At 48.3% G+C, this 18,329-nt stretch overlaps 1 protein-coding gene across 1 annotated transcript; it reads right to left on the reverse strand.

The window, feature by feature from the left end:
- Window positions 1-367: 367 nt before the first annotated feature.
- On the reverse strand, window positions 368-17,213 carry TUBB6 (tubulin beta 6 class V). The gene is made up of 4 exons (XM_032399050.1): window positions 17,055-17,213; window positions 16,562-16,670; window positions 14,650-14,760; window positions 368-2,423 (listed from the first exon to the last, which is right to left on the reverse strand). Exons 1-4 carry the CDS (start codon window positions 17,109-17,111, stop codon window positions 1,360-1,362), a joined length of 1,341 nt encoding a protein of 446 aa, XP_032254941.1. The 5' UTR covers window positions 17,112-17,213; the 3' UTR covers window positions 368-1,359.
- Between the last annotated feature and the right edge of the window lie 1,116 nt (window positions 17,214-18,329).

The following is an 18,329-nucleotide window of genomic DNA, read 5'->3' on the forward strand; positions in this document are numbered from 1 at the left end:
TCACAGAGCTCAGGCCTTCTGTCAGGTGGGGGAGCTAGGTTACACTGTGGGGTAACCCCAGAATGGCTCCAAATGACAGTCATTTCTTTCTCGCTCCTTGTCCAACAAAGGTCAGAGGGGGCTGTGCTCAGCAGTTACCGGGACCCAGACTGATGGAGGAATCCAGCAGAGGCAGAGGTGAGGGTTGAGCACTAGCATTTAGACCTTTCCACCTGGAAGTGACATGCTACTCACATTCTTTTGGCTGAAGCAAAGTTATGTTCACAGTTAACTTCAAAGGGGCAGAAAGGAGAAACCAGAAACACTGGTGAACGGCAATGTCTGCTAATTTCTAGTAGGACTAGCCTGGTCATGTCCTATGGAGTTTGACTTTACAAGACCTCTTACAGAAGTTGTGTCAAGTTATAGAAACTGTAAAGTGATGATTTGTTACATAGAAAATAGCCCTCAACCTTGGCACTGAGGCTGAGTACTCCTGAAGGAAGCACACAGCTCTCAGAGCCGACCCTGCCAGGTCCCTCCTCACCCACCAAGAGCTTGCATGTCCCCCTGGCTCTGGCTGGAAGCCTGGAGGTCATTTTCTGTAGCTCCTCTGGCAAATCTTAGCCCAGCTGTCAGGGAAGGTTGGGACTAACTAGCCCAGGACGTGACACTGGAAGATGAAAGATTTTGTGGAAGGTCTAAGTGCTGGTTGCAAAAGGGGACAACGGGCTTTTATTTACATGTGTGCTACTCTGATGCTCAGGAGAATTCTGGCTGCCACCCTTAAGGTCTGCAGTTCAAGGAAAGCCTTTCCTCTGAGTTCATTCACTGAGTGGCAGGGACAGTTCACCCCAGAAAGAGACAAGGTACCCAAGTAACCATTATAACAACGCAAACAAATCTATCAGGAAACAGGCTGGAAGAGGCAAAGGAATGGTTTTAGTGTTTTATTATGAATTGGTTGTTTTAAAGTTCCATATTGCATTTTCAATATAAGGCAACACTGCACAGCTTCAGGTTTCATCACAAAGGATGAAAAACACTGTTTCTAACTTCCTTGCTAATTCTCAGCATGGTTGAACACTTGACAGAAGGTGAGGTCAATTCATGTAGCTCTTCCTTGATGGCCCCTTTATTGTTTCAAGTCCTCCAGTAGAAGATCTGTCGTCTGATCTTTTGATTGGGTAGGACTGCCGATTCTCTGCTATTCCGATGTACTTCCTTCCTTCCAGATGACTGATAGTGCAATTTTGTTGCATTGGTGAGGGGCCTATACCCACATATTTAGAGCAGAGCACCATGTGGTGGCCATCAGGGTCACGATGCTCCGGAGTTAAACAACATCTGATGTGTGGTATCTGAGACTGGGATGCGCCTCTATTCATTGATCTCCTCTTCATCGTCTTCAAAAGCTTCCTCGCCGTCATTGGCCGTGGCTTCTTGATACTGCTGGTATTCCGACACCAGGTCGTTCATGTTGCTCTCGGCCTCGGTGAACTCCATCTCATCCATGCCCTCGCCCGTGAACCAGTGCAGGAAGGCCTTGCGCCGGAACATGGCGGAAAACTGCTCCGAGATGCGCTTGAACAGCTCCTGGATGGCCGTGCTGTTGCCGATGAAGGTGGAGGCCATCTTGAGGCCGCGCGGCGGGATGTCGCACACGGCCACCTTGACGTTGTTGGGGATCCACTCGACGAAGTAGCTGCTGTTCTTGTTCTGGATGGCCAGCATCTGCTCGTCCACCTCCTTCATGGACATGGGGCCCCGGAAGACGGTGGCCACGGTCAGGTAGCGGCCGTGGCGCGGGTCGCACGCCGCCATCATGTTCTTGGCGTCGAACATCTGCTGCGTGAGCTCGGGCACGGTGAGCGCGCGGTACTGCTGGCTGCCGCGGGCCGTGAGCGGCGCGAAGCCGGGCATGAAGAAGTGCAGGCGCGGGAAGGGCACCATGTTCACGGCCAGCTTGCGCAGGTCGGCGTTGAGCTGGCCCGGGAAGCGCAGAGAGGTGGTGACGCCGCTCATGGTGGCCGACACCAGGTGGTTGAGGTCGCCGTAGGTGGGCGTGGTCAGCTTGAGCGTGCGGAAGCAGATGTCGTACAGGGCCTCGTTGTCGATGCAGTACGTCTCGTCGGTGTTCTCCACCAGCTGGTGCACCGACAGCGTGGCGTTGTAGGGCTCCACCACCGTGTCCGACACCTTGGGCGACGGCATGACGCTGAAGGTGTTCATGATCCTGTCGGGGTACTCCTCGCGGATCTTGCTGATGAGCAGCGTGCCCATGCCTGAGCCCGTGCCCCCGCCCAGCGAGTGCGTGAGCTGGAAGCCCTGCAGGCAGTCGCAGTGCTCACACTCCTTCCTCACCACGTCGAGCACCGAATCCACCAGCTCGGCCCCTTCCGTGTAGTGCCCCTTTGCCCAGTTGTTGCCTGCGCCCGTTTGTCCTGGGACAAAGCACAAGAGAGTGGCACACAATTTCAGTAGGTCGGCACGGGGGCAGGGGGAAGAGGGAGCTCCCTCTTATTCATACTTTTAAGACGGTGATGAAAAAACACATCTTTCAGCGCCAGATTCAATTCTATGGAAAGCAGCACTGGAAACAACCTGAGTTGGCTCATTCTTCTGTTTCTGGGAGAAATCAAAAGGCTTTGCCACCAGGACTTACCAAATGTTGCCTCTTTTACTGAGAGGCGCTTGTCTTAATCAAATAGACTTGGAAAGAGTTGGGAAAATATAAATATTAATTCCAGTACAACTCTGCCAATATGATTTTTTAATTAAATGTTTTAACTATGTTTTTACCGCAAAGAATTTTTAGGTTGAAGCTTAGCTTATTCAGGTTATAGAAAATGTAAGATATATACTCTAATTGACAAAGACAGCCGTAATTATCAGAGCAATCCTCCAAACTGGACTTTCTTTTTAAAAAAAAAAAAAGATTTTATTTATTTATTTGACAGAGAGCACAAGCAGGGGGAGGAGCCGAGGGAGAAGCAGACTCCCCCCTCAGCAGGGAGCCCGAGGAGGGGCTTGATCCCTGAACCCCCGGATCGTGACCCTAGTGCCAGGCAGACGCTTCACCGACTGAGCCACCCAACCGCCCCTGGATTTATTTTCTGTCAGAAAACCATGACTTTTTCAATCCAAATCAATATGGTAATACACATTCCAAGGATTATTAGAAAAACCACTTAGAACTAAATTCTAGAGCACACTGTAGGGTAAATTATGAAAAGCAGTAAAGTCAATGCTCAGTGCTGACCTCTGCAAGCTCATGATGAACATGGTCCCCTTCCCCCACCTCCATGCCTGGTTGTGCCCCCCTGATGGCAAGAGATAATGTATCCATTTAGTAATAAACTATAAAACAAGGCACTGCTGTTGCTCATGATTTTAACTGGTAGAAGGCAATGTAATATATAGCCAAAATTATAAGTTAGTTAAGAAGCGAGGAAGATTATTAAAAGGCATTGTGTTTATTTAGTAAATTGGTATATATCAAATCTGGTTCTAAAAAGATTGTATAATTAAAGAATAAATTCGTTAGCATCCCTATCAAACTTTCCCTACGTATCGGATGAAAAGGACCAGGACGCACCATAGGAGCTGGGCAAGTGACCCGAATGTGTCAAGTGGACAAAAAAAACGAGAGGAAGCAGAGATGCCAGGGTTGTTTGCTCTTCCGCTCAGAGCTAAGACAGTGCTGGAATCCTACTGTGTGGACCTCTCTCCACTTATTCCAAAGATGTTCACTTGATTTTTGTCTACACTTAACTGGTGGCAACAATCCACAACCACCATCCAGCAACCAGCTTTTCTGCTCTGGGCAGGCAGTTCCATGCCCCACACGGGGCACACCAGTGGGAAGCTGAGCTGGAGACCAGTGACACAGCTCCAGTTGCCTCCCAACAGTGGCCCAGTGCTACACCAGGTAAGACAAGGGGATGCGAGGCCCTCGGGCGCTTCGGGCTGGGGCCCTCTTACTGAGCTCTGCTGCTGGCCCACCACCCCCTCCCCCGGATTCTGTACTGTGGTGTGGCCTCACACAAGGGCCTACTTTTGGAGGAATGTGTCTCATCTCAAATATCCTTGAGTCTTCCACAGCATTTATCAGTGCCAAACACTGTGGGTGTTAAGTGGAAATCTGTAAAACAAGAAAAACAGCCAAAATCCTGAGGCTCTTCAGTAAGTTTAAAATGTATTGGCTACTAGTGACTTGTATCACATACAAAGAAAGGTCTACTACCCTCCTTAAATACCTAAAGTCGTCCTACAAATGAGTAAGGAAAACAGTAACTTTTAGGAAAATGGGCAAAGGATATAAACAGTTCACAGGGAAGGAAATTCAAATAACTTAAATATTTGATGCATTCCTTATAAGAGAAATGTACACTAGAACAAGGAGATTCAGTTTCTCCCCTGTGAAACTGACAGAGATCAAAAAGCTGGCAAACCCTGTTGGCCAGAATTGGGGCTGTGGGGGAGGTTGCATAACAAGGACCAGCCTCTATGGAGAACAATTCAGCATATCTAACAAAATTAGTCCTCTTAGGCTCAGCAATTTTACTTCTATAAATTTGCTTAGACATGTATATGTGCACATGTGGAAAATGACGTAGACAAACATGTGCTGAGCAGTCTGTAATAATAGTAAAGAGAAAAGAAAACAACCTAAATATCTCTTAACAGGGGACTGGTTAAATCAGTGATGGTTTCAATGCAAACGAACACACGAGCAGCCATCAGCTCTAGCACTAGTTACTGCAGTGAATAAAATCTCAGGGTCATCTGTACAAGGGATGAGGAGCTTCCATTTTTTTTTTAAAGATTTTATTTATCTGACAGAGAGAGACACAGCAAGAGAGGGAACACAAGCAGGGGGAGTGGGAGAGGGAGAAGCAGACTTCCTGCGGAGCGAAGGCAGACGCTTAACGACTGAGCCACCCAGGCGCCCAAGGAGGTTCCATTTTTATACTACATACTTGTGTGTTTGAAGAAAACATATGCAGTTTTAACTTTATGATGAAAACAGTAAACACATTTAAATATTCAATAGTGACACGTCCAGGAGGGCAGAACTGCCCATCGGAATGAGACACAGCTGGCCCCCGCTCAGCTGTCTTAGCCCCACCTTGCAAGGGAGCTCAGCCCTCACTCCTGCTGTCTTTGTCCCATCTGCTCAAAGGCCCCAAGACGATGGGCGTGGCAGCACTGCGGCTCCACGAGGGGCCCAGGCTGGGCAAGAGCAAGCTCCTCCAAGCTTGCAGCTCCCCCCCCCCAAGCACCCCCCGAGGGCACCGGCCACTTAGCCCTCTCTGGTGGCCATTTCCTTGTCTGGGAGGTGACTGTGTTCTCTCTTACAAACAGAGATTCTCTTTTTTCTGGCCCAGCTGACTCAAAAATGGCCATTGTTCTTCCTATGCCCTCCACTAATTCCTGTCCACCCCTCCCCACCCAACCCAGCAGGCAGTGGCCCGGCCAGATGCACCAGAGGCAGGGGGAGGAACAAGGGCAGGGCTCAGTGTAGACTAGTACACCTTCACAAAGGAAAGAATGCGAGTGCAACTGTCAAAAAGAGGCTAAGAGATGATTTCATTAAAACAGAGTAGAGGGGCACCTTGGTGGCTCAGTCGTTAAGTGTCTGCCTTCGGCTCAGGTCATGATCCCAGGGTCCTGGGATCGAGCCCTGCATCAGGCTCCTTGCTCAGCGGGAAGTCTGCTTCTGCCTCTCTCCCTGCTCTCTTTCTCTCAAATAAATAAATAAAATCTTTTTTAAAAAATGTCATAAAACAGGGGCGCCTGGGTGGCTGTCGTTGGGCGTCTGCCTTCGGCTCAGGTCGTGATCTCAGGGTCCTGGAATCGAGCCCTGCATTGAGCTCTGCTCGGCGGGAAGCCTGCTTCTCCCTCTCCCACTCCCCCTGCTTGTGTTCCCTCTCGCTGTGTCTCTCTCTGTCAAATAAATAAATAAGATCTTTAAAACAAAAATGTTATAAAACAGAGTAGAAGCCAGCAACTGACAAGAAGGTAGCTTCAGGCAGGCATGCAGCCGCAGCAAGTCAAGCTTGCTGAACTTGACCCTTCCCCAGCTCACACCGCTCACTTGGCTTCCTCAGTATTTACAGCATGATTAGCCACAAGGTTTTCTCTGCTCTTGACAAAAGGAAGAAGCGAGTGACTTCTGAAAATATTTTGCCACAGTCTCCTAGCAACAGATGTTCCCAGTTAAATATTTGGGGGTCATGAGTTGAACATGCTCTGTAATGAGATGTTGTGACATTAATCAGCGGCTCAGGACCGTAGAACACAAGGCTGCAATCTCGAAGCTTTGGCAGGCGGGTTGCAACAGGTCCCCAGGGTTTTCTCAGAGTCCACCCTCTGGTTTACTTGCTCTTGCTCACATCGGGTGAGGGATTAAGTGCTCCCTGACCCCCTCTAGCCCCAAGTCGGGAAGGGAAAGTTACATGCGCAGAAAGACGCTTTCTGGTGCTCCATTTTCTCTCACAAAACTCTCTCCCACTGTCTCTGGGCATGAATGCTCTATAACCAGCAATTTGTTAAGAAAAAGTTTTTTTAAAGTATATTCACATACAAAACTTAAACGTAGGTAACTTTCACTTTTAAAATGATACATTACTTCAAGTCAGTGTTTTTTTAAAAACCACTTCAAACCATACCTAGAGGTGGAATGATACTGGTGTATGTAATTGACCAACTCTGAAACAGGGAGCTCTGAAGCTATAGGGGCTGAGCCACCTCCTAGGCAATTCTGCCTCTTTCATTAAATAGAGAATGACTTAAAAACAATATACTGTGTTTATAGACTCTGGACACCTCTCCATTCCCCATAACAAGCATGCTAATTTAACAAAATAAGCAGATTCATTTAAACAATTCATAGTTCTTAATTAAGAGTAGTGTCAGCTTTGAATTAAATTTTTTTTTTTTTTGTAAATAGGCTCCACGCGCAATGTGGAGCTTGAACTCACAACTCTGAGATCAAGAGTTGCATGCTCTACCGACTGCACCAGCCAGGCGCCCCAGTGTTGGCTTTAAATATTACTATTAAAGCTATTTTACATCAGTACAATCTGCTAAAATTTTAAAATATTCTGAATCAAAAATCGGGGTGCATGTTCTAACAAAGAAGCAAAGATACAAGAAGCAATCCTAAAGGCAGTTTAAAAGCCAGATGTCGTTTCTAACATTCTTGAAGGTTTACAAGGGCAGTGGATTAGATAATTAAATGGTCACCATAGGTCTGTGTGAATTTGTTCTTAATCTTGTTTGTCCCACTTACTGATAGCTAGAAAGATGAGTCCAGACCTTTCTTAGGCTCTCTCAGTTTTCAGTTCAAATATATTAAACCAAAGGAAACTTCCACCGTCACTGAAGCGGCTGCCATGAGAAACCAGCTTAGCACAACTTCAATAGTTTGATCCAATTCCATAAAGCCTCTTTTTTTAATGTATATTTTTTGTTTCATAAAGACTTTTTTTTTTTTTTTTAAGATTTTATTTATTTATTTGACAGAGAAGAGACACAGCGAGAACAGGAACACAAGCAGGGGGAGTGGGAGAGGGAGAAGCAGGCTTCCTGCGTGGAGCAGGGAGCCCGATGCGGGGCTCGATCCCAGGACCCTGAGATCATGACCTGAGCCGAAGGCAGACGCTTAACGACTGAGCCACCCAGGCGCCCCCAGTAAAGACTCTTTAAAAAGCTGCACAGGAGTGGTGGCTGAGGGGAGGCCTGACCCTGAGCAGACATCTGGGCTGGGTTCAACACAAGTGAGGGGGGGGGAAGGTGCAGGGCCTCCAGAGTCCTACCAGAAACCCTTCTCCAGCAAGTGCACCAACAAGAGCCACCGCCTCATCCACGCCGACACTTCTCAGGACAGACTTCACCGCATGTAAAAGGCTGTGAAATAGACTTCATATCTACACACCTACCACCCATTGTAAGAAATAAAACATAACAAAGTTGCATGAAGCCCAAGGTAACAAGAATGAGTCTGAACATCTTAAACAATGTACAATTAGATAATGTTTTTCTATTTTCTCTCTGGAAGCAATAAGGGGCGTGTGTGTATGTGTGTGTGTGTTTCAGCTAACCACCCGTCCCCATTGGAACAGGGTTCACGGAGTTGTATTTTAACGTTGGGTCAGGTTTCTCTATGTGTGAGTCCTGTTTATGGGAGTGTAAGTCTCTCTTTTTCTTATACTGACAATTTCTACAGTTTATACACACTTGCCAAGTTCAGAGTTCTTTTCCCATTTCCTCAGAAGTATTTCTTAAAGCATTGTCAGTTATATTGCTCAGAGTCCCTCAGTTGATACATTTCTTTAAAAGTTTAATTTCAGGCAAAAGGAGAGCAAAAACTGCTGTGGTCTCAAACACTGCTGGTGGCATTAATCCCACTCAAAGACTGAAGCAAAATGTGTAATGGACCTAAATATGTTCACAGGCTCTGACCCAGTAATTTTACTTTTGAGGATCTATTCTGTGATCAGAGTTAGAAACACAGACCAATTTATGTGAACCAAGATGGGAACATCTAGATTCTATATTACTATATTCTTTTTTTTTTTAATTAAGTAAGCTCTATACCCTAAGATCAAAAATCGCATGCTCCGCCGAATGAGCCAGCCAGGTGCCCCCATATATTGTATTTTTTCTTAGAGCAAAATCTGGTAAGAAATGACTCCCGGATTATTGGCCACTATGAAATAAATAATTACAGATTATGCAAGTATTAAAACTTACAGATTTTAGAAACTATATATTAACATGGAATATGGCTTAAACATAATATTCACTGGGAAAGAAGATCTGATAGTGTTTACAAATAATGAAAATCAGCAAACAGAAAGAAAAGATAGAAATATACCTCAATGCCAATGATGATTATGTGATGATGATCATATAGAATAATTCTTTTACTCTAGTTCTTAATTTTTAATGATACAGTTCTATATTAGCTTTTGTTGAAAAAAGCAAAGTAAAGATCAAAATAAATAAATACAAATAATGTAGAATGAAGGGGGATCTCCCTTTTTAGAGTGGTATATTCCTGGGGCGCCTGGGTGGCTCAGTCGGTTAAGCATCTGCCTTCGGCTCGGGTCATGATCCCAGGGTCCTGGGATCGAGCCCCACATCGGGCTCCCTGCTCAGCGGGGAACCTGCTTCTCCCTCTCCCTCTGCCTGCTTCTTCCCCTGCTTGTACACTCTCTCTGTCAAAAATAAATAAAAATCTTCAAAAAAAAAAAAAAAAGAGTGGTATATTGCTTCTTATGATGATGACTATCGTGTCCTGGGCTTCCTTTTTTGAATGTAGTTGCTAGAAACCCAGAGCTTAAATTAATTCTCAGCTGCAATTGAATTAACTCTCACAGTTCACCCTGTGTTTTAAACGGCCACGTTTTATGGCTGTCTTTACTATACGTTGTCTTATATCCTTCCTAGAAACAGGAAAGCCATGTATTTTACATAAATAAAGCTTTACCAGATGTTTATATATTCAAACTCACAGGGCGCCTGGGTGGCTCAGTCGGTTAAGCGTCTGCCTTCGGCTCAGGTGCTGATCTTGGGGTCCTGGGATCAAGCCCTGCGTGGGGCTCCCTGCTCAGCGGGGTGTCTGCTTCTCTCTCTCCCTCTGCCTCGCCCCACCCACCCTGCTCGTGCTCACTCTTTCTCAAACAAATAAATAAAATCTTAGAACAAAACAAAACCAAACCTCACAAACTCATGTATTCGCTTCTAACATGCATATGCCCGAGGAAGGGCTCCTACAAGGTCAGTAACGGGAGCGCCCTTCTGAGAGGGAACAAAGTGGACAGAGGAGGGAGGGGCCAGCTTCCCACTGTACATGCCTTCTGCACTTCTGAATTTCCTACCATGCATTGCCCATCAAAAATCAAGGACAGTTGACCCCTGAACTACATGGGCTTAAACTGCGTGGGTCCACTTATGCACAGAATTTTGATAAATAAGTACAGTACTGTAAATGTATTTTCTCTTCCTTATGATTTTCTTTTTTTTTTAAAGATTTTATTTATTTACTTGACAGAGAGAGACACAGTGAGAGAGGGAACACAAGCAGGGGGAGTGGGAGAGAGAGAAGCAGGCTTTCCGCTGAGCAGGGAGCCCGATGCGGGGCTCGATCCCAGGACCCTGGGATCATGACCTGAGCTGAAGGCAGATGCCTAACGACTGAGCCACCCAGGCGCCCCTCCTTATGATTTTCTTAGTAACATTTTCTTTTCTCTAGCTGACTTGATTGTAAGAACACAGAATACATAGAACATACAAAATAGGTGTTAATCGACTGTCTATGTTGTCGGTAAGACTTCCAATCAACAGTAGGCTATTAGTAGTTAAGTCTTCGGGGAGTCAAAAATTATACGTAAATTTTGGACTGTGCAGGGGGTCAGCACCCCTAAACCCACGTGTTGTTCAAGGGTCAACTGTATACTTTTCTTAATGATGAAATCTATTAATTTTTTTGGTAAAGTTTACTGAGACTGAGGTAGATTGAGCCAACTGTAATTCAGGTTCAAGAAACCTTAGCTACCTCTCAGATTCTTACCAAAAATCAGTTACACCTTCAAAGGAAGGGCGTCTGGGTGGCTCAGTCGTTAAGCGTCTGCCTTCGGCTCAGGTCATGATCCCAGAGTCCTGGGATCGGGTCCTGCATTGAATCCCTGCTCGGCGGGGAGCCTGCTTCTCCCTCTCCGAGCTCTGCTGCTTCCCCTGCTTGTGCTCCTTCTCGCTCTCTCTCAAGTAAATAATTAAAATCTTAAAAACAAAACAAAACAAAAACAAAAACCTCCAAGGGAAGAAACTGGGCAGAATTCTATGTGGAAGTATATTTCTGTGCATGTTGGGGAGACAGGCCGTTGCTTCCTTCAGATTCTTACAGAGGCCTGGATGCTTGAGGGCCCTTCATTCCTCAGACCTTCCAGCTGAAGGAGCCCCAGGAAGGGAGCTGATAACACGAGAGGTAGCAGAGCGGAAATCAGCGGCCAAGTCTCCCTTCTCCCCATTCAGTGCTCTCTCTTTTTTTTTTTTTTTAAGATTTTATGTATTTGACAGAGAGAGACACAGCGAGAGAGGGAACACAAGCAGGGAGAGTGGGAGAGGGAGAAGCAGACCTCCCGCTGAGCAGGGAGCCCGATGCGGGGCTCGATCCTAGGACCCTGGGACCATGACCTGAGACGAAGGCAGATGCTCAACGACTGAGCCACCCAGGCGCCCCTCAGTGCTCTCTCTTTTTGGCGACCCAAACTCAGTAACCCAGTGAGGTGGTGCATGCAAGAAGAGTCTACAGCTGCTAAGGATCTATACCCGCTTAGGGGTATAGATCTATACCCTGCTCTGCGGGGAGCCTGCTTCTCCCTCTCCCACTCCCCCTGCTTGTGTTCCCTCTCTCGCTGTGTCTCTCTCTCTGTCAAATAAAAGTAAAATCTTTAAAAAAAAGAAGAAGAAGAAGAAGAATCTATACCCACTAAGAGAAAGAGAAAGGTGGCATTGATCTGTGTCAAGATCAGTGCCACAGGGGAGTTGTCCTTTTTTCCTTCTGGGCATACAGAATATGAATATTCGCCCAGTCAAGTCTCCATCACAGGAACTGAGGGAGCAGTCCGCTGAACTGACAGAGACTGACACCAGCCGGTAGTAAGGGCAAGGGGGCGGGGGGGGGGGGGGGGGCAAAGGGGTTCAGCTCTTCTAGAGACCAGTACGCAATGTCCATAATGCATGTGCGAACATTTCTTCAGGACAAATTCCTTGAACTGAAACTGCTGAATCAAAATTCCAGATTTGCTGAATCCATTAAGCTGTTCTCTGACAATGCTTACAACTCAGTCTCCCAAGCAACCTCACCAATGCCAGCTGTTGGTTTTTAAAGTACCACCCTGTCTGTTGGGAGAAAAATGTCTTGTTTTAATGTCTCCTCCTCATTCCCAATTACTAGTAAATTATGTCCCTAGGTATTTATAACTTTCATTGCTATTGTGAATAGGATATTTTCCCATTATATTTTATAATTGATTATTACCTTTAAGGAGATCAATTTGTCCCAGTTTGCCTGGGACTTGACCAGTTTCAGGACTGAGCGGGTAGTGTCCTGAGAAACCCCCCAGTCCCAGGCAAATCAGGACAGTTGGTCACCCCATAGCAATAACGTCTGAGTCTTTATCTTGTGTGTGACTGCCTTATTGAGGTCTTGTAAGTGCCAATCACTGGTCATTGGACAGGCTATCTGGAAAATCCAAGAGAATCATTCCACCTTCAAATAACAATTTTGTCTTTTCCTTTAAATGATCTGTATCTCTTTTCTTTCTCTGGTCTTCGTGCACTAGCTAGAACCTTCAAAACATGGAATAGTAGAGACAATGGACATCTCTTTCTCATAAGTGACTTTGCTTGGAATACTTCTAATGTTTCACCAGTGAGTGTGACGTTGCTATGGATTTGGTAGGTAATTCTTAAACAGAGGAAGTATCTTTTTTACTTCCAGCTTGCACATAAGGGTTTTTGTCCTCTACAAGTCAGGAACACATACTGAATTTTATCAAATATTTTGGGGCACCTATTAAGATGTTGTCTTTCTTAATCTATTTGCTGACTTCTCTCTCTCTTTTTTTGTGAGATTTTATTTATTTGTCAGAAAGATAGAGAGAGTACAAGCAGGGGGAGTGGCAGGCAGAGGGAGAAGCAGGTTCCCTGCTGAGCAAAGAGCCCAACGCGGGACTCGATCCCAGGACCCCGGGATCATGACCTGAGCCGAAGGCAGACACCCAACTGACTGAGCCACCCAGGCGCCCCTATTAGCTGACTTCTCAAAGTTGAACCATCCTTGCATTCCTAGGATGTTGCTAATATTTATCAAGCACTTACTATGTAGGAGATATTCTAGATACATAGGGTTTAAATAGCAGAGGATTATCTGTTACTCTCAATGAAATCATCTCCACATGGTGCCTTTTGAGGAAGGGGTTGGAAAGTAGATCTTTGATAGATTTAATTTCTATACCACAATAACTTTAAGCCATGAATCAGCCTTAAGAGTCTCTCATTTCCTTGTAAGACACTTTACCTTTTACGGGCATGGAAATTGTGCTTATTGTTGATTGAGGTACTTTTGTTGATAAGTAATATTTTTCTCTCTAGGCATATTTCTTACTCAATTACACCAGTAATTTTTGAGAAAGAACATAAGTGAATGTGTGGTATCTAACATTAAAATATGATCGTCAAATGGAACACCTTCAAATCCGCCACATATCCTGTAGGCTCTACCTTGGCTCCTAGGGTAGAAGTGGTTATGAATGGCCATGTGTTTGTGTAGTGCCTTTCCGTTTTCTCTTTTCATTCCCCTTATTTAGTGGAGTGTGTTTATTAAGGCTTTGAGCACTACTATCCAATAGAACTTGCAATGAAGGAACTGTTCCGTATGTCCAATATGGTGCCACTCGCCACATTTAATTATTGAGCCCCTGAAATGTAGCTAGTACAACTGAGGAAGTGAATTGATTTTATGTAATTTCTATGAACTTTAAATAGCCACATGTGGCTAGTGGCTACCACATTGGGCAGCAGAGTCCAGAAGAGGCTTCGCTTGGGGCCAATTATGGCCCAACCCTTGAACAAGTTATTATCAGAAACTTTGCCTGTCCCGTTGGTTGTGTAAGTTGTCAGGGTGATGGGGAAGGGGACGATACTCAAAGGATTCATAAACTTTGTGAACGTTCATCTTGCTGAGTTCCCCTTATAACAGGTCACTACCTGACTCTACTAGAGAGTCATCAGGTCATGTATCCATAAAATCTTTCAGGATTCTGTCTCTTCTTGCATATTTTGAATATTCCTTCTCTGAGTATTTTGTCAAGTAACCTTGATTCTAAAAACCATGGCTACAGGGTGATGGAGGCTGGTAGTACTAATGGTGCCGCTTCATTTAACGTTACACAATTTTCTTTGGGAGTGTGTGGATGGACAGGTGCTTTATCATGTCTTAGGTGGAAGAAGGGAGGGAAGGATTTGCTCAGTTCTAACAAAACAAAATTCACACAGTGCCAGCCTTTGGGAAAAAAGCAAAATAACTGTCTATAGGTAATGAAAGAGAAATATAGGTATAAACACACTGCAATTAAAAGATGAGCAACAGGGGTGCCTGGGTGGCTCAGTCGTTGGGCGTCTGCCTTCAGCTCAGGTCATGATCCCAGGGTCCTGGGATCGAGCCCTGTATCGGGCTCCCCGCTCAGCGGGAAGCCTGCTCCTCCCTCTCCCACTCCCCTTGCTTGTGTTCCCTCTCTGGCTGTGTCTCTCTCTGTCAAATAAATAAAATCTTAAGGAAAAAAAAAAAAAAAAAAGATGAGCAACATAGGAACCAAAACAAATGATTATCATCATATTAACGATAATTTATAAGGGCAAGAAAGAAGTTAATGTCTAAAAAATTGTTAAACCAAGAACTATCAATACAAGCATTTCATTTAGAGAGACAGAGATTACTTTCCTAAAGAAAAGTCAAGAACTAAAAGGGGCAGCACCCTGGACACTGGAGACTGCTCATTTCCATCCTAAGCTTTTATCTTTTAATCTTGCACCTAAAGTAGTTTGATGTGTGAAAAAAACAGAAAGAGGCAGAAGGAAGCAGGAGATGGAACCCACCGAAGATGAAGTTGTCCGGCCGGAAGAGATGCCCGAAAGGCCCGGACCGCACACTATCCATGGTGCCTGGCTCCAAGTCCACCAGGGCAGCCCTGGGCACGTATTTCTGAGCTGGAAGAGAACAAAGCCCACCCCCAAGGGTCACTTTCTGGTCTCCAGAGTCATGGACTGTCCCATAGCGAGTCCCCCCAGCACAGCTGCCTGGACAGGTAGGAAGCAGGGTTTCTTCAGACACAGGCCCGGCTTTCTTAGGACCCCAGAACCTCAGCACTGGGAGGGGCCTGGGGGAACACAGTTCCAGCTGAAGTTGTTCCGATGAGGAAACCAGCCCAAGCATGAATGGGCAGAGGAAGTGCCAGGAATAAGCAGGATGAGAAATCAGGTCTCCTGACTTCCTGCCTTCTGTATTTTCCACTTCACCCTGACACCTCTTTCCTGTTGGGAAGTTTTACTTTTTTAGCTCCATGGAAATAAACTGTATCTGTTGCAGCTAATTGCTGTGTTGCTCTACATTCTTTCCACTTTTTGGCACCTCCCTCATGCACACACATACATGAATCCAAGCTTTAGCCTGAGCACCTCGTTATAGGTACGATCCCATGGGCTGTTTCCGGGCTCCAGGCTGTTTCCTAGGGCCCCAGAGGGGGGTGGCCAGGATCCACTCTCATTTATGAACCAGTGTTGCTGTGTAGCTTTTTTGTTAGCAAGCACATTTTCATGCCTAGTGGGCAGGAACTTGTTCCCCAGTGAAGATGGGGTTAATAGGATTGCACCCTACAACTCCTGTCCGGCTACACACACATAGCCAGACTGAAGAAAGGAAGTTAACAAGCTGGACCTGAAGGTTAACAGCAGATGCAATGTATAACTGGAATTTTCTTTAGTGCTATCCAGAAATTTCATATTCTATGCCCTGCTTGTCCAGACCTTTTCTTCTAGCTGCTGAATGAATAAAACCCAGTGACTTATGTATCCTGCTCTTCACAACTCTTGTGTGGACAAACAGCAAGTGACTCCAAAAACCAGATTAATTCTTTCTGGGGACATATGTCATGCATGTGGAAGGGTACCATCTGTCATTTTCTGGGTGTTCTTTCAAAGTCTTAGTTTTTTGTTGTTTTGTGAAGGGCACCTATCACTTTTATAATAAAAACTGTAACAAATAATGTATACATATAGCCACAATATATATGTAGGTATCCAGGGCAGAGGTGATGTTATTCCCAAACTTGGATAAACCACAGCTTGGAATTTGTACTGAACTCCACCAATTATCCAGAACTGTCTGTCAGAAGTAGTTCCAGCTTCCAGAGAGCATAGAGAGTTTTTGGAGGTCGGTAAAAGGTCAGAAAAGTCATTTAACTGGGTGCTTTTCAAATTTTTAGCCAAGAATCTCCATTAAGAGATCTATTTTAAACTGAAAAAGAAAACAAAACAAAAAGTCGGACATGACCCAGTAAGGGATTTCACAACACTAACGGGTTGTCTAGTTCAAGAGTTCAGACCCCGTGATAGGCCAAATTCGGCTGTTTGAAAGAAACTGACGGCGGATTTCCCGCCCCAGGGGAAGCGAGGAAGGAGTCGGGCATCCTGCTATATCCCGGGAAAATTTCCGAGGGCAAACTACCCTAGCGCAAGGGCGGCATCCTGAGCGCCAACCTTGGATCGGTCGGAGAAGACCCGGGAAGGCCGGGGTCCCGGAGGGGTAAGGCCGGGTCCGGGAGAGGGATGGCCGGGGTCCAGGCGGGGGTGGCCGAGGGTCCGGGACGGGATGGCTAGGGCCCCAGAGGGGGGTGGCCAGGATCTGAGGAGGAGATGGCCAGGGTCCGGGCGGGGATGGCCGAGGGTTTGGGAGGGGGACGGCGGGGTCCGACGGGGAAGGGCGGAGTCCCGGCGGCGCCGCGCTACTCACAGGATGACTCATTGTAGTAGACGTTGATTCTCTCCAGTTGCAGCGCCGAGTCACCCACGTAGCCTCCGGCTGGGTCGATACCGTGTTCATCGCTGATCACTTCCCAAAACTTGGGCAGGGCGAGGCGGAGGAACAGACGGTCAGAACCCGAAGCCTAGGGCGCCCTCCCCCGCGGCTCACGCCAGGGCTGGCCCGGCGGGGCGGGGTGCGCGGGGCCCGGCTGCCGAATTCCAGGCGCGCCTGAGCCGCCGGCGGCCGCTCCCAGCTGAGGTGGGGATAGGGGTGAGGGGCAGGGGGTCCCTGGCTGTGACGCCCCCTCCTCGGCCGCGCCACTCCTCGAAGCACTTCCCGAGTGCCGCGCAGGGCAGGGCTGGGCTCCGAGGACCGAAGCGCACAGAGGGTGCGCACCGGGGCGCCCGCACCAAGGGGTCGAGCCCCGACACCCCCAGGCCTGCCAGCTGCCCACCCGCAGGGAGCCCAGTGCCCGGCCCACCTTGGTGCCGATCTGGTTCCCGCACTGGCCCGCCTGGATGTGCACGATCTCCCTCATGGCCGGCGCCGGCTCTGCGCTCGGGGCACTGGCTCTTCGGACCGCCGCTGCGACTGCGGGCCCCCGGCGCGCTCCCCGGGACTCGACCCTCCGCCTGCTCTCCACCCCCCATCCGGGCTGCCCCGACCAATGGCCGCGGGCCTCGCCCTCCCCGGCCGCGCCCCCTCAGCCCCCGCGGACCGCGCGCCGCCCCCGCTCCCCCCAGCGCCCGCAGAGCCCCCACCCCCGGGCCTCGCCCTCCCGGGCCGCGCCTCCTCGCGTCGAGGCGGGCCTTGGGCCTCCCTCCTCGCCCCCCAGGCCTCCCTCCTCAAGCACCCCGCTGCCGGCGCCCCACCTCGGCTCGCCTCCCCCTGGGCCATCTTCCCCGGGCCGCTTCCACGCGGTGCTGTCCCAGGAGGGAGAACAGAAAGGGGAACTGAGGACGCCCTGCTGGGGAAGTCAGGCCGGGAAATGCGCCTACTGAAGCGGGTTTGGGGGCGGAGATAGGGGGAGACGTTGGAGACTTTAAAAGTGGGGAGGCGGGCGGGAAGGACGCGGCTTCGGCCCCTCCCCGCCGTCATTTTGCTGCCCTCCCTACCCCCGCACCCCCCCGTTGCTGACCCTCCCCGGAGGGAGACCGTTCCCGCTGAGCCGTCCTGGGCAGGCGGGGTCCCACCCGGAGCCGCCCGGGGTGGGTTCTGGGGCCGCGCGGGCCTGGCTGGGCCAGGCCGGGGCGCTCTGCAGCTGTGGGTGCGCACTGTCCACCCCAACACTCCCCCCCCGGCACCCCGCCCGCGCCGCGGGGTCAAACCCAGCGAGGAGACAGGCTTTGGGACACGAAAGTGGAGTGTTCCAGCGTGACTCTGACTCTCGTCCTCCCCACTGAACTTAGGGTATTGGTTCTTACGTCCTTGCTTTCCTGCCTGTCCGTCTCGAAATACAGGTACCCTTCCATTCCCGCGACTCCGAAACGTTTGTGGTGGAGTTTAGTTAGAGTGAATACCTGGCGGCACCTGACAGTGAACACGCGCACACACACACCTGTACGCACACACGCACGCACACCCCCTGCACAGTTGTCTACGCAGCCTCTCCACTGGGAGTCAGCGATGAAAAAGCTCTTCGGCCCCAGGAGGGCGCAGAGGGCTGGCTTCTACCTCTGCCGGCTCCCTCACCTTCCCTACTCCTGGGTGCCGGGGACTCCCTTTTGCTGTTCGGAGGGAGGGGTGCCTGTGTGCC

The sequence above is a fragment of the Phoca vitulina genome, unplaced genomic scaffold (assembly GCF_004348235.1).
Source record: "Phoca vitulina isolate PV1807 unplaced genomic scaffold, GSC_HSeal_1.0 scaffold126, whole genome shotgun sequence".
NCBI lineage: Eukaryota > Metazoa > Chordata > Mammalia > Carnivora > Phocidae > Phoca > Phoca vitulina.

Coding starts and splice junctions, on each gene's coding strand:
- TUBB6 (XM_032399050.1), bottom strand. CDS start 17,111: ATGAGGGAGATCGTGCACATCCAGGCGGGCCAGTGCGGGAACCAGATC. Junction 16,671..17,054: donor GGAACCAGATCGGCACCAAG/GTGGGCCGGGCA, acceptor GCCCTGCCCAAG/TTTTGGGAAGTGATCAGCGA. Junction 14,761..16,561: donor CTACTACAATGAGTCATCCT/GTGAGTAGCGCG, acceptor GTTCTCTTCCAG/CTCAGAAATACGTGCCCAGG.